A 14,292-nucleotide genomic window follows, 5' to 3' on the forward strand; every position below is an offset into this window, starting at 1 on the left:
TGTCAGCAGTTTTGTTTTGGGGCTATAAGACAGTATGGTGAGATGATGCTCACAACTCTTCTGCATGAGAAGATGTGAAGGAACAAGTACTGGTGGAGTCTCATCCCCTTGGTCCATGTGTAGTGATTGACTCTAGTCGTTGTCCCCCTTAGCTTGGATTGGACACTCTTGACTAGGTTATGCTTTCAGTGTGTGGTTGTAAGCCTGACAGATGTAGGGTTTGAGCTTTCCCACCAGGGAGCTTCTGAATATTCAAACCCAGAAGCTTCCGCTGTATTTTCTGTGCTCATGGCAACAGATTTTACTCTTTACTGTGTTTTAGCTCAGCAAACTTCTGCAAGGACTTTTTGAATTGACATATCTGCCCCTTTCCCCCCCATCCTTACTATTTTTGAGTATTAGGTTGTAGATACTCTTTCATATTGATCTCTCTAGAACCACTGTTCAGGTCTTTCTAAAATCTTGTACTTACTGAAGTTGAAAGTTTGTTTTACATGTTCTTGGGTTTGTTTAGCTTAGATTCTGCATTAAAACAAATACCGAAGCGCTACCCATTCTTTTGTTCTTGGACGTTATGTGATCTTCACTGCTTTCATAACCTATTAGGTTTTATGTCTGTCATATGAAACTGTTTCTACAGTTCATTATTTTAGCTTTCAGTTTCCTTTCCTCAATGTATTGCTGCTTGTTTTTACTAATGTTTTATTTCATATATGTGCAATTCTATTCTGTGCTGTCTGCTATTTCAAGACCACTTCGAAAGATATATCTGAAGTAATTTATCTAAAAGATAACTTCTGATATGTAATCCTATTCTAGTTCTCATAAATTATTGAAAGAAAGTAAATATTTTAGCATGCATTTTTCCTACAGCAGGCATAAGTCTTTACTCCCCACCCCTTCCTGAGCTTGGGGAGAAACCCTGCTGAAGATGCTTTGCAATACATCTTGCAAGTCGTCTTTTAACTTTTTCTGTCATGATTTACAAGGTCATAAAGGAATAATATTCTGAACATCCCTTTTGATTTTATTTTTTAATGAAAGAAAGCAATGAAAAAGGCTTGACTGTATAATGAATAATCTTGTGTTTCTTTGCAAGCAAGAATTGGCACAAATTTGTAAGACAAGTTTTAAAAAAATAATCGTAAAATTCAGGCATTCTGTTAGTTTGTGACAGATTACCTTTTGAATTGGTTGAACCTGTCATACAAGTGTATTTCTCAGAGTAATGAGTTTATTGTAGTTCAAAATACGTTAATGGTATTTCTTAAAAGTAGCTGTTTATGCATTGGTACCCATTTTCCGACCTCAACATTGTATTGATTTGGCATTATGGTACATCTTGGTCAGTTTAACAAGTTTCCCAAACTTGCTTCTCTCAAAGTGTTTTTTTGTTTTGTTTTGTTTTCTTCAGAAAGTGTGCTACCCCATCCCCAAATATGAAGCTACCTGAGTAGTGTTTTCTGTGTGGCTGTATTATCTCTTCAGTCAGTGATGATTAGAGTAATCATCAAGAATTGTATTTGGTATGTGCTGCAATAATGGATCTTTGTGGTTTCTGTCAAGTCCGGCATTTGGACTGTAATTACAGAAGATATGGTTGCTCCAGCATCTTTTTAAGACTTTTCTTTCGTACAATGTATGATGGAAATCCTGCAAAACTCTTGCTTTAGGTTAAGTCAATGCATAGTCAGGGCTTAATGCATATACTGCATTATGGGCAAAATGCGTTTTGCCCGCACGACGCATCCCGGCTCTTAGGCTGTTTCAGGTGTTGGTGGAGCGCAGCTTACCTGGAGGCTGGCCAGGGCGGTGACTTCCACATGGTTGGCTTCTCAGAGCCCAAGTGCATCTCATGTGGAAAATGAGTGGTGAGGCTTACCCGAGCAGCTGAATGAGCTGCAGTTGGCAGGGCATTTATTTACATTTATTATTAGTAAATACAAGTATTTACTAATACTTTTTCAGAAATCCAGGTTGCCTGAGAAAGCAGGTGAGTTACTGAAAGGTGGCATAATTTGGATAATGGAGATTTAGCCTTTAGGCTTGTAGGTTTTAAGACCAGTTTGACCAGTTTTTTTGAAGTGCAGAAAGGAAGTACTGTTGTGTAAAATATGCGTCGGATGAAAAAAAATACAAAGCTGGAAGCGCAAGTGACTTTCCTTCTACTGCATCAGGATGTCAGATGCAATAAAAGGCTTTTAGCATTCAGTTATAAAAGCCCCTTTAAAGGAAATGGATTGAATTTTTCTGATGAAAGAGGAATTTACTGAAGTTGTTAGTCTGGGGTTTTTTGACATCCCGCAAATTTGAGTTAACATTTGTGAGACCTTTTGTACAACTATTGAAAATGTAAGGTTGTTAGTAAATCTAGCAAAGATAAACTTTTTGGATGTCTTTTAAAAATAAGAGGGGGAATATCTGGATCGTGTCGATCTGTGTTTTCACAGCACTCAAAAGGCATACATCTCTTGGCAGGTAATATGTGTTGATAACAATATCGTTGCATTTGAGATGAAAGTATTTGTTGATGTACTTGTAAAAAGTGACAAGTTAATGAGAAGTAATCTGTTCTGGTACTAAGACAAATGGCTTCACGTTAGTCAAGAAGGCTTCTTTCCTAAGGCCTGTCTTTTTTTAAAGCAGTCTTGTCTTGCTTGGCACACTTTTGAGTCTGTGTGTACAAATGTTCTCCTCGCCTGAAGAAGACTGTCCCTGTCATGTTGTCAAAGCTGGGGGTGGGGGGAAGAGGTGGAGGAGCAGGGGTATAACTCTTTCCTCCTTTTACTGTGCCTTCGATGCCCGGAGCAGCTGTTGCATGCTTGTCCAGCACTTGTGTAGCGGACGTTGTCCAGGGGACTGCTGCTGGGGTCGGCACTGATAGCAGCGATGGGCTATTGTTGATCCAGTGCCCTTTCCTCCACGTAAAGCACACCACCCTTCTTGCTTTATCTCCTCCTTCCTCTTGTGCCCCTTGCATCCGTTCATCTGTTTTGCTCACAAGCAGCCCCAGGATGACAGAGAAGCTTTTGAACTTCTCTGTAAGGATCAGAAGGGGACCTTTTCAGTGTTACACATGTTCTGATAGGTCAGCCCAAGTGAGAGGATGTGCCGATTGCCACTGAATGTAGCCAAGACCATGCAGCCTGTCAGTACCTGAATTAGGTGTGTCTGTCTTTACCTTTTCATTTGTTTATGAAATCCTCTGCCCGTTAATGTCTCCGAACTATTCCAAATGAATACATATTCTGACTTTTTTTATCTGCACATTTGCTTTTTTCTCTATTTATTCTCTATATCATGAGCCTAGGGTAGTACATTTGTATTATTACTGGTTTCAGCATAATCTTGCCTTAAAAATTACGTAGAATGGTTCTCATTTTAGAAAAAGAAAGGATAACTGCGTTTTGAAAGTGTGAGATCCTTAGTCCTTATGGATGAAGGGCCTCTATCTGGATGGAGGAGTGAAACCAAGTAGTAGGGGAAAGCCCAAATGCAGCTTCCATTGAGGATTCTTTTGGGCAATGTGAGTTTGTGTCTTTCTATAGAATGCAGGCTGTTCCTGCAATTCTTTATTTCTTCAGTTTGCTATTAGAGCATTAACATACATGATTATGCAATAGTTAGATTAAAAGAACAGTCCGTGCTCATAAATTCTCATTATAGCATTACAGTAACAGCTGAAGGAATAAGAACAAGGATCCTATTCTTCTAGATGCTGTATGTATCATAGCCATGCCCCTGTGGTTATTTTAGTGTGGGAGCTTTAAAACACAGGTAGTTCTACTTAAAAGTTGGAGTTCTAGCATTCTGCAGTACCTTCCTGAACTGGGTTTAGAGATAAAAAGCCAATCCTTGCAACTCATTAGCAAATCACTTTGTTTTAACTTCTTTCTTTGAAAAGACAGTGATCAGAGAGCATTATTTTACTGTTCTATCTCTTGTTTCTTCATTTAAAAGAAAAGTCATAATAAAGGTACATCCTAACAAGTTAATACATATGTCAGCAACTTGTTTCAAGTGTATAATAGTGCAAACTATTTCTAGAATTTCCCTTTTGAGTAGAAAATAGTAATCGCGTGTATATGTTTAGGCCTTTAAGTTTCACATCTGTAACCTGTATCTTTGAATTTGCATTCATGTATCTGGGGTTAAAATGGGCAGAACTAAAATTACAGTTGAGTTTATTATCAGCATATTGTGAAACATAATATACCACGGTCTCATTTCTCAGGTGGAAGAAGACCTCTTGGTATAGCTGTCTGAGGAGACAGTAGGCATCATTGTTCATCTCTGATATTAAGAAAGCTGCGAATTAAAAGATCCCACGAAACTCTTTAATGTATGACTGCCCCTTAGAGGAAATGTGATGTGTTAGTCCAGTTGCAGTGATTGTAACGTGTTCATTTTAGCCAATGTTGTTAAAAATGAAGAAGCTTGTTTCTCATGATTTGTTGGCAAGTCAAATCTTCAACTTCACGTACTGGACTGATAAACTGCGACATGTGAAAGCACAGAATTGCGTTAAAAATAAACATTGGCAGTGGCACATAGCAGAGTAGTATTGTATGTCTGTGCTGCTAGATAAAGGAACAGGAAAAGAGCCCCTGTGCTGTAGCAGTTTCTCTGCTGTCGCTGGGGTAAGTTCATGTATTTTTTAGAAGCAAGAACATGGTTCCTTATTGGAAATAACTTTGTGCCTGTGACTTCAGTCACTATAATAGTTTCTGAGGTCTTTGCAATTGTGACTGCAAACTTGCCTTCCCTTTTAGGCAACTTGTAAATTCAGGAGTAAGTAAGGAACCTACGTGTGCAAACTGAACTTGCAACACAGGTAGGGCCTTTCTGCTAGCATGAGGTCTGCCTGAATTGGAGTTATGTCAACTCACTGATGGAAAATTCCATGATGTGTTTCATTTTTGAACAGGATTTTGTAACTTGAAAAATAGGATTTTTAAAATTAGTGTTAACTTTTATAGTGAAGTTGTATTGTTCTTTTGAGGAGTTCTCTGACTGCCAATTATTTATCACTTGGTCAGGTACGACTGGTAAAGCATCGTCTCCACCACCTGTAATAGACACGAGACAGATGAGCGAGAAGCTGGAGACGATATTATATCAGCTCCGTCAGGTAACTCGTGAGAGGGATGAGCTGCGCAAGCGACTTGCACTTTCATCTCCTGGATCAACTTTTGATGACTGCAGGTAAAAATAAAGGCAACGTAATGTTTTAATTTAGTCCTCAGTAGTGTTTTCAAGTGTCTTGACTCCTACTTGCCTGTAAATCATCAAGGATACTGCACTGTATATATGTTGCTTGTAACCTACCTGCATCCTGGTGGTGTGTGTGTACGTAAGGGACCACATCTGGGTTTCGGAGCTGCCCGTTGAATGCCTAGTCCTGCTTTCTCCATCAATTTTGCTGTGGGAATGAGAGGAGTAAGGTTCATCTCTATGTTGAGACAAGAAAGCAAACAAGTTGTTTAGGCTTCCTGGGTTATATTGTGGGCAGAGGAAGACGACAGTGACTGAAGCATTTGCTGTTTTGAAAGCAAGGGAGAAGAAAGGAAAATAGCTCTGAATACTTGGCTGAAGGACAGAAATTAGGAGAGGGGGAAAAAAAAACCCCAGCTATTCCTGTGCTTCTGCAATGAGAGAGAGGTTTGGACTTCTGTTGAGGAAACGAAGTGTTTTTTGGGAGCTACCTAAATAGAGGGACTATGTGGCATTACTATGTTAAGAGTAAGGAACTCTCCACTGAGAAGTTACGGGTGCTGCCAATTTAAAAAAACTTGTGTTCAAAGTCAGTTAATGGCCAGCAGCCTTATGCAGCTCACTCTAATTTGAGGGTTGATAAGTTATGAGGAAGATGGCACTCGGAGTGTATGAGTTAATTATAGATAAGGGTTTTATTGGGTAGGAAACAGAATTGGTTTATTTAAGAGCATTAAACATCCGCTAATGTTTATAAATATGACTTTGTGCACACTGAGCTGGTACTTTCTGCCTGCATTAAATACATGTAAGAGAAATTTTTTTGAACCTTGGAAAACATTGTCTGTCACCGAACGTGAAAAAAGAACAGATTTTTTTTGTGAGGTGTTGCCATGATGCATAGCTTCTCTGAACTTTAATGTTTTCTTTTTTGTTGTTTATATCTGTTACTTCATCAGCTTGATCTGTACGTGTTCAGGTAGTTAATTAGACTTTTTGTCCTTATGAGATAAGGTTAAAATTTGAACCAGTGAACTGGAATTGAGAGAATATAAGCATTTTATTTACCCCTTAGCTACCCATCTTAATGCTTCCTTCCTCCCCTCATGATTTCTGAGGGCTATTTTAAGAGCATTGTGTTCTATCTAAGGGTCTCCAAGTATGGAATGGGACAGGAAAATTACGTCAAACGTCAACATCTTTTGTATAGCTTCTGGTTACTTATACAGAGGGATTTCGTATTTGAAGTCACTAGAGTTTAGGTATTGAGGATTTGATAGCATACAATAACATACTCCATAATCCAGATTGCTATTAATAAAGTTCTGATGAGCTGTCCTCTAGACTGACATTATTTTTTTCTCTTTAATTGTCAAATCAATCTTCTGCTTCCAGTGTAGCATTTGTATGTTGTGGGAAATATGAATGTTTACAGCTAAAGTACAACTCATGAAAATAATAAACATTGCTTTTGGGCAGTGCTTGGAGAGTGTATGTTGGATGGAGGATGCTGCCTTCCAAATAACTAAGTATTTGAAGAGAGGAAATGAATGGAGAATATCAGTTGACTTTTTTTTTTTCTTCAGTATAAAGGCAACCACTTCTCCCATCCCCATACACATCTATGCTTTTTGAAAGCTTGCTGGTAATTTTTTTTTTTTGCTTTGTTTTGCATTCTTTCTTCATATAAAACTAATCTTCAGCCTTCCAGGAGTCAGAGCCCAGACACTGCAAACTGTTACGGTAAAGTATGAAAGCTGAAATATCATTATTTAAATGGTGACTTTTATGACCCAAAAAGAGCTTTTGCTTTTCTGGCCGTGTATGCCACTTCAACCATGGCTGTACCAAACACTGGTGCTATAGAGGCGAATCTTGACATGTCACGACGGCGTGCTTCAAAACAGTTGGAGCTGGCACCACATTCGTAGGCTGGGCTGCGCTGGCTGTGAAGGCTGGCAGTTGCAAAACTGAGAGCTGTTTTCCAAAGCAAGCGTTGACTAAGTCTAGAGCAGTGGAAGAGGAGCCACAGGAGTGCATTGTGATGTGCTGAATCAGATGAACATGTGTCATCCTGCTGGACAGGAGTAGGATTGCTCATGCTGTGCTCCTGTCACTTGACAGTGACTGTATGCGTGCACATGTTGTGGTGATTAAGCAAAGGTTTGACCAAATAATTTAGTGTGCTCAGGGTGCACTTTATAGACTTAAATGTGCTGTTCTTACTACTTACGTAGTAATAGAACTGCAACACAGATAAAACCCCTGAAAACTGTCTTTGAGAGAGAGACTTTTTTTTAATTTGTAATCTGTGATTGTTGTTGTTTGAATTGCAGTAGTAAATGAAAACATTTTCAAGTTGTTGGGTAGGCATTGCCCGCAAAGTTGTATCTGCCGCTGGCATTAGCTTTTATGTCAGCACCAGATATGTGTAAACGCAGTGTCACTGGGGCCGTGATTTATGCTCGGAATACAGAGGATTTTTAGAGTTGCTATATGAATATGAGAAAAACAGTTGGACCTTTGACTCGAGCATTTTAAATTTTGTTAATGTTTGAACCAATGCTTCCAAAACAGTACCTGACACCTCTCTCCTTTATTGAAATAATGGTTTTCTGTATTTTGTGAGGCATTTTTAGCATAAAACTGTGGTAGTCTTACTTAAACAAGAATCAACCACTACATGTGTTTGAACGGACAGCTTTTTCTTGCAACAGTTTTGATTTTTCACTTCTGACGAATATTCTTCCTGTGCATAACCCTGGGGGTTTTTTTTGAGACATAAAATGCCTTGGAATAGCACTGTGGAACATACAGCCTTGGGTATCCAGGTGTTTTTTATTTTGTGTAGATGAGCTAGAATGCAGGGTGTTACTCTGGTGGCCTTGTTCCTTCCTCATTGTGTAGGTAGGCTGACTTTTGTAGTTACCTCCATGGTATCCATATGTTTATAGGAAATTTTTTTTTTTTTTTTTTTTTTTTTTTTTTTTTAGAATAATGCTAGTGTTACTTCAGCTATATATGAAATACACATGATTGATGTTAGGCTTGTTGAACGAGTTCTCACCATAGTTTTGAGATTGACCTAATAGTTATCCCTTAGTAAAGATTAGTACACTGAAACATTTTGCATGAAAATGAATTTATTATTACAAACTTAATATGAGTATGTGTTAATGGGTCTCAGTAAGCTTAATGCTTCAAGTGGGACTTAAACTGTGCTCCAATTAATGTTGTTGTTTTAATGACTGTGGTGGACAGATGGTGTCTACTTTAAATAATTTCACCCTAAAGTCTAATTTAAATCAATACTTAGGTTTTTAGTGTTTCTGTCAAGGGTGTGAACATTTCAAATTGAGTTTTACTTATGTGAACTAGGGTTGTATTTTAAAAGAATAACACTGCAGTAGTTGTGGTGATATGTCTCTAGCATTGTATGAATAACACACTACTACTTTTGGCATCCCTAAACAGGGAATGAAAAAAAAACCCTAAAAGACATCCCTGTAGATGTGACTTGAATATTTAGTTACTTTACATGAATTTGGCTTTTAATTGTTGCTAAGTTCTGCCCATCAAGGAAGGGTTTTTTTGTTTTTTTCCCCCCAGGAGGACCTCTCTGGAGAGAGGAGAAAAAGAGGAATTCCAATTGAAGGCCTTACGACCCCAAATGCAACTGGGTTGCTAAAAAGCACCTTCATGTCGTACACACAATTCCTAAAAGTCTGTGAATCAGATCTGGCTGGCATCTTTTTACCAACTCTCACCAGTGGAGCAGTGTGAAACCATTTTCATTTCAGTTCAGTTGCCAGTTGCATTTCAGTTCCAGAATCTGTGTTGCTGGTTTTGTATGAAGCAAAGAGACTTCTGATTGCTTTTCAGGGTGCGCTGACAGCGAAGCCATTTGGGAGAGAGGGAGGTGGGAGGGAGAAAGGGTGTTCTGTGCAGCAATGGAGCAAACCTGATATGAGAATAAACAGAGTCAAATTAGCAAGCAGTTGGGTTTTGGGGTTTTTTGTTTGTTTGTTTCATTGCCTGTGGAGTTATGAGACCCAGGAGATGACACGGGGACAGCTATCATAAGCTTAATTTTGAAACTAGAAAATTCAATGGTGCAAAAAATTTTGTGACTGTCTAGAGGAGGAACAGTTCAATTTAGAGTCTCTTCCAGAAGCGTACTGCTTCAAAACAAGAAAGCATAATCCTGATAATTTAGGTTCTAGCATGATTTATGATTTTTCTAATAAATAAAGGTATCATATGCAATGACCACACATTCTAGACATAATATATGTTGGTAAATTGCTTGACAAGGTAGATTATTTTAGAAAATTTCTCCTCTCCATGATATACTAAATAAAATCCTGATACACTAAAAAACAATTCAGTCAAAAATTTTCTTTTGACTGACTTTGGCTTTCACTTTGTTCAGCTTACTGAAAATTGCTTATGGGAGATTTTATTGTATTGGAGATTCCTAATAATTATTTGAACAAAATTTGGGTTATCTTATGGAAATGCAAGGTAGATTCTGACATGTTTTCTCATTCATTTATAGTAGTTTAAAAGAGCATGGTAACTCTTAATCAGATAGGGAATTCAGCAGAATGACTTGGTCAAATTAGTTAAATTCAGTGCTCGATTAGCGAAACCTGTCAAATTCTGCCAGCACGGATGCACTGTAATTCTTCCCCTCAACCCTAATGCTGATTTTCCTCGGGAGCTGTAGACAAGGTCCTCCAGCCGCTGCCTAGCTTAGAAGTTTTTCCTAGGCCAGGTCTCCACGCAGCCTTCACCTGACTTCGGCAGCCTCTTTTCAGCCCCGCTCTCGCTGCAGCTCTGTGCTTTCTCTTTGAGAGTTTTGACATGGTAGCCCTGGAAGGCCAAGCGTACTGTGATTAACTTGTTCTAGTATCAAGTGACAGTTCTGCTTGGTGATAATACGGCTGCTCAGAAGAGAGGTGCGTGTACACTCAGGACTATTTTTGGCTGTGTTAGTGTTAGAATTATCTCATTATTAGATGTTACGTGTCAGTATAAGACAGGTTAAAGTCACTGAATTTTTATTTGCGGGTGCATCTTAATGTGCAGTGCTCAGTATTTAATTTAAAGTAACCCAAGTATCAACAGTTGTGTGATACTATTCATTTATGGGATAGTAATTTCACAGACTCTTCATTTTCTTTAGTAGCTGATGTTCAACTTCATATTCTTTTTCCATACTAGGCCTAGTCCAAAACCAAATCATGATTATGAAAGACTGAAGATTCAGTGCATGAAGGCCATGTCAGACCTACAGTCCCTGCAGAATCAGCACACCAAGACACTAAAGAGGTGTGAAGAAGCAGCAAAAGAGGCAGACTTTTATCAGTAAGTATTAGTAAAGCTATACGAGGCGCTTACCAGTCTGTGCTAGATAATAAAATATTAGAACATGGTAGTCAAATAATTTTTTTTTTTATTTTGTTTTTCCACTTAAATCATAAGATCAGTGTTTGCATGCATCAGATAAAACATTTCTGGCCTTTTAGAAAAGATGAAGTATGGATTCCTTGTCTTATTTTGATGAGTTTGAGGTACAAATCCCAGATGTCTTGATGGAACACCGACAAGGAAAGCATAGTTGCTGACTTTCAATTACAGTCCAATAGTTTCACTCCTAGGCTGGAGGGCAGAATATAATTTGAGAGAATGTAATTTGTTACTGTTTTTTTAATAGGTTGTGATAGCTGTCATGCTGAGTTGTGTAAGTTTTAACACTGGCTTAGACCAATTGTAAGCGCTTATGAAAACACAATAAAATCGGGAGAAATTGGTGAAAATTTGTAGCATGTATTTCTTTAAAAAACAGTCATTGATGCAAGTAGGAATGGGTTTTCTTCACTTGAAAGGAAGACAGCTCAGAAATAGAAATGCAGATAAATTCTTGGTTTGAAGTTTATTTCACTTAAGTCTACACACTGTAAAATGTGACTAATACTTAATGACAGCTTTTGTTTTCATTGGGGGCTGCTAGTTCTTACATAGCACTTTCACCCACAACTCTTCAACTCTTAAACGATAGGTATCGTTTCCTTACATTCTTCTTCCAAAACCAGAAAATAGTATTAAAGATTGTCAACAGGTACAGATGTAGCAAGTTGTGTGGCTTCTAAGAAAAATGCAGACAACAACAACAACTTTTTAGTTGTTGCAATGGGACAAGGTGTAATGGTTTTAAACTAAAAGAGGGTAGATTTAGACTAAATGAAAAGAAGACGTTTTTCACAGTGAGGATGGTGAACCACTGGCACAGGTTGCCCAGAGAGGTGGTCGATGCCCCATCCCTGGAAACATTCCAGGTCAGGCTGGACGGGGCTCTGATCAACCTGCTCTAGTTGAAGATGTCCTTACTCACTGCAGGGGGGTTGGACTAGATGGCCTTTAAAGGCCCCTTCCAACCCAAACTGTTCTGTGATTCTTTACGAAGAGCTTTATTCATAGTTCCATTTGAGGATTTCATTTGAGGACAACACACGCTGAAATCCATGCATGCAATTTCTCTTCATCCTATGAGTAATACTCAGGGTAAAGAAAGGAATCGACTATAATATGCTATTCAAATGTTATTTTCTCCTGCAGTAATTCTTAGAACCCCATGCTTTAAAAAAGAAAAGTATAAATTCTTTGGAATGGTAAATTTCCAACAAAATCTGAATAGCAGATGAATAACCTACATGGAAAGATTATGTGTATTTAATTGTGTGAATATAATTTTTCAAAGGCTTTTTTTTTTAGCAGGTTGTACTAATTTGAAGGATGACACTTTTTTTTTAAATGCTTTGGGCCATTCTGCATGGGAAATGTTGGTGTTGCGCTTCATAAGGATCAAGTACAAAATATCTTAAAATTATTCTATTTATTGCTGTGTGTTGTATGTGTTTTTTTAATAAATATGGCCTTTAGACATGTTACCGGTAGGTGTGAGAGTTCAGTTTGAATCATTCTCTTTCAACAACAAAAATACTTTTCAGTATCCAAATGTCAGTCATTATTTGATCTGTGGTAGTAAAATACATTCAGTTGATTTTTTTTGTTCTTTTTCAGCAGTGGTCTGGTCTAATTTTGGACTGCTACTTTGAGTTATAATCTGAATGATAGGCTCATCATGTGGCGCTCAGTTGTTTAATTTTTAAGTGAGAGTGTATTTCCTTAAATAATTATGGCTTGTATAATGAAGTTTGGAGTAACTTTGCTTTTTACCTGCTTGAATGTAATCGAAACATACGTAGTGTTTTTGTTGGCTGTGGGAGTTTTTTGTTTGTTTGGGGTTTTCTTGGTTTGTTTTTAAAACAATAGCATACAAGGAGATTTTTGTAGTTGCCATCTGTACTTTGGTTAGCTGCTGCTCAGCTGAGGGGCCCTAGAGAAAGTGGAGGTGACTAGTGGGGTAATTCCTATTACGTCCAAGATCATCTTCTGCTGACATTACACCATTTCTGTTTGTCTATCTGTTTGCTTTTAAAATGGCTATGAAATGGCATTGGTGGGTGGCATAAATCCATCAACTCTTCCGATGTTTGAGAGCACTGTGTACTTCCATGTATTTTCATATTTATGTCCCTGTTCATTTCTGATTTTTTTTTTTTTTCTTTTTTTCCCCCTGGTGTTTGGAATACTCTAATACGCAGAACTGAGTTAGCTTGACCCGCTTTCTTGGTAGGAAACTCATGCTTGAAATGAATCAGTACAGGACTTTGTCCTGGCAAGTTGGCCTCTAAGAGCATTTTTTTTGTGTGCCATGGCAGCACGTTGCACAGCCGGCTGCTGAGTGACCAGTCACAGCTGAAGGAGGACATGGATACCTTGAAGAGGAAAAACACACAGTTGGTGCGAGAACATAATCATCTCCAGCAGTCATGTGAGGAAATGAAGAGACTTCACGATGAGGATCAGAAAGAGATAACGGACCTGCGCAGCCAGCAGCAGCAGGTAAGCTACAGCTTGGAGTGTCAGTGCTAGAAGAGATCACGGGTTGCTCCTTTGATAAATATGTCAATAAAACCATATGTGCAGTGCTGCTGCCTTTTATGTCTTACTCATTCTAAAACATTTGCCTTACATCTTACAGCACCAGGGGAGAAAAGGAGATCTTGGCTGCTAATTGATTTTCTGTGTTTAGCTGGAAAAAAGGACAAGGGATATAGAATATTTGGTGGTATTGAGAAATTTGGCTGCAGAGATGAAGACGTGCATGAGGAAGATAGTATATGCGTTAAATTTTTTTTAAAGCAGTTGGAGAGGCATCAAAATCCTACCTTGAAGTTGCAAAGTGATTAAAAAGATGATGATTTTCCTAGGGTGTTTTATGGGACAGCGCTACCTTTAAACTTGCATGGTATGTTTGTTTTTTGGAAAATATCACAATAAAAAAAAACGAGTGACAGGTATGTACTGTGGGTTTTTTGTTTGTTTGTGGGATGGTTTTGAGTTTTTTTAATGAGTTCTAATGACACCATAACAGTTTGGGGGGCGATTGAGCTAAGTTTGGTTATTTAGGTTTGCAGACTCTATTCAGTTAGAACAAAGCTACAGGTTGATTAATGTTTTTGAACTTAAAACAAAAGAAGACAAGATTTTCAGGAAGAGGTGGACATTTCAGGCCTGTATATAACAGGCTGTCTCTAGGGCAACATAGTTCACACATTCTGAAGAAAAGTAAGAGTAATAGTAAGGAGCAACTGGTCATACCAGGTCCACGGTTCACCTATGGAAAAGTCTGATCATTTAGTTAGAATCTTCCAATAACATGTGGAACGGTTAAACAGTGTCTCTCTGTTAACTCTGTGTAGGCTGATTCACAGGGCAAACTTGCAAGTCAAATATTAGGCTTCAGAAGCAAAACCTATTCAAACAAAAATAATTATTTACTAGGGTAGGAGGGCCAAAGGTCAAAGCAAGCTGGACATGCTGAATGGTGCTTTAGGAGGTGCTTGAGGGCTAGTGCAAAGAGGAGTGAAAATTTTATTTCCTTTTGATCCCTTCTTCTAATGTTATCTTGAGAGTTCTGCTGTGAAATGGTTTAGTGGCTTGGTTCAG

At 38.3% G+C, this 14,292-nt stretch overlaps 1 protein-coding gene across 1 annotated transcript in view; it reads left to right on the forward strand.

Annotated features, from left to right (window-relative positions):
* Positions 1-14,292, forward strand: part of DLG5 (discs large MAGUK scaffold protein 5) — a gene marked incomplete at both ends in the record, with an annotated part of 109,270 nt that overhangs the window by 47,047 nt on the left and 47,931 nt on the right. The window contains 3 exons of the mRNA XM_082002588.1: positions 5,040-5,205; positions 10,441-10,584; positions 13,002-13,185. Coding sequence (XP_081858714.1) covers positions 5,040-5,205; positions 10,441-10,584; positions 13,002-13,185 — 494 coding nt within the window. The remainder of the gene's footprint in view (positions 1-5,039; positions 5,206-10,440; positions 10,585-13,001; positions 13,186-14,292) is intronic.

This window comes from Phaethon aethereus (assembly GCF_964289735.1).
Source record: "Phaethon aethereus genome assembly, chromosome: 7".
Classification (NCBI taxonomy): Eukaryota; Metazoa; Chordata; class Aves; order Phaethontiformes; family Phaethontidae; genus Phaethon; species Phaethon aethereus.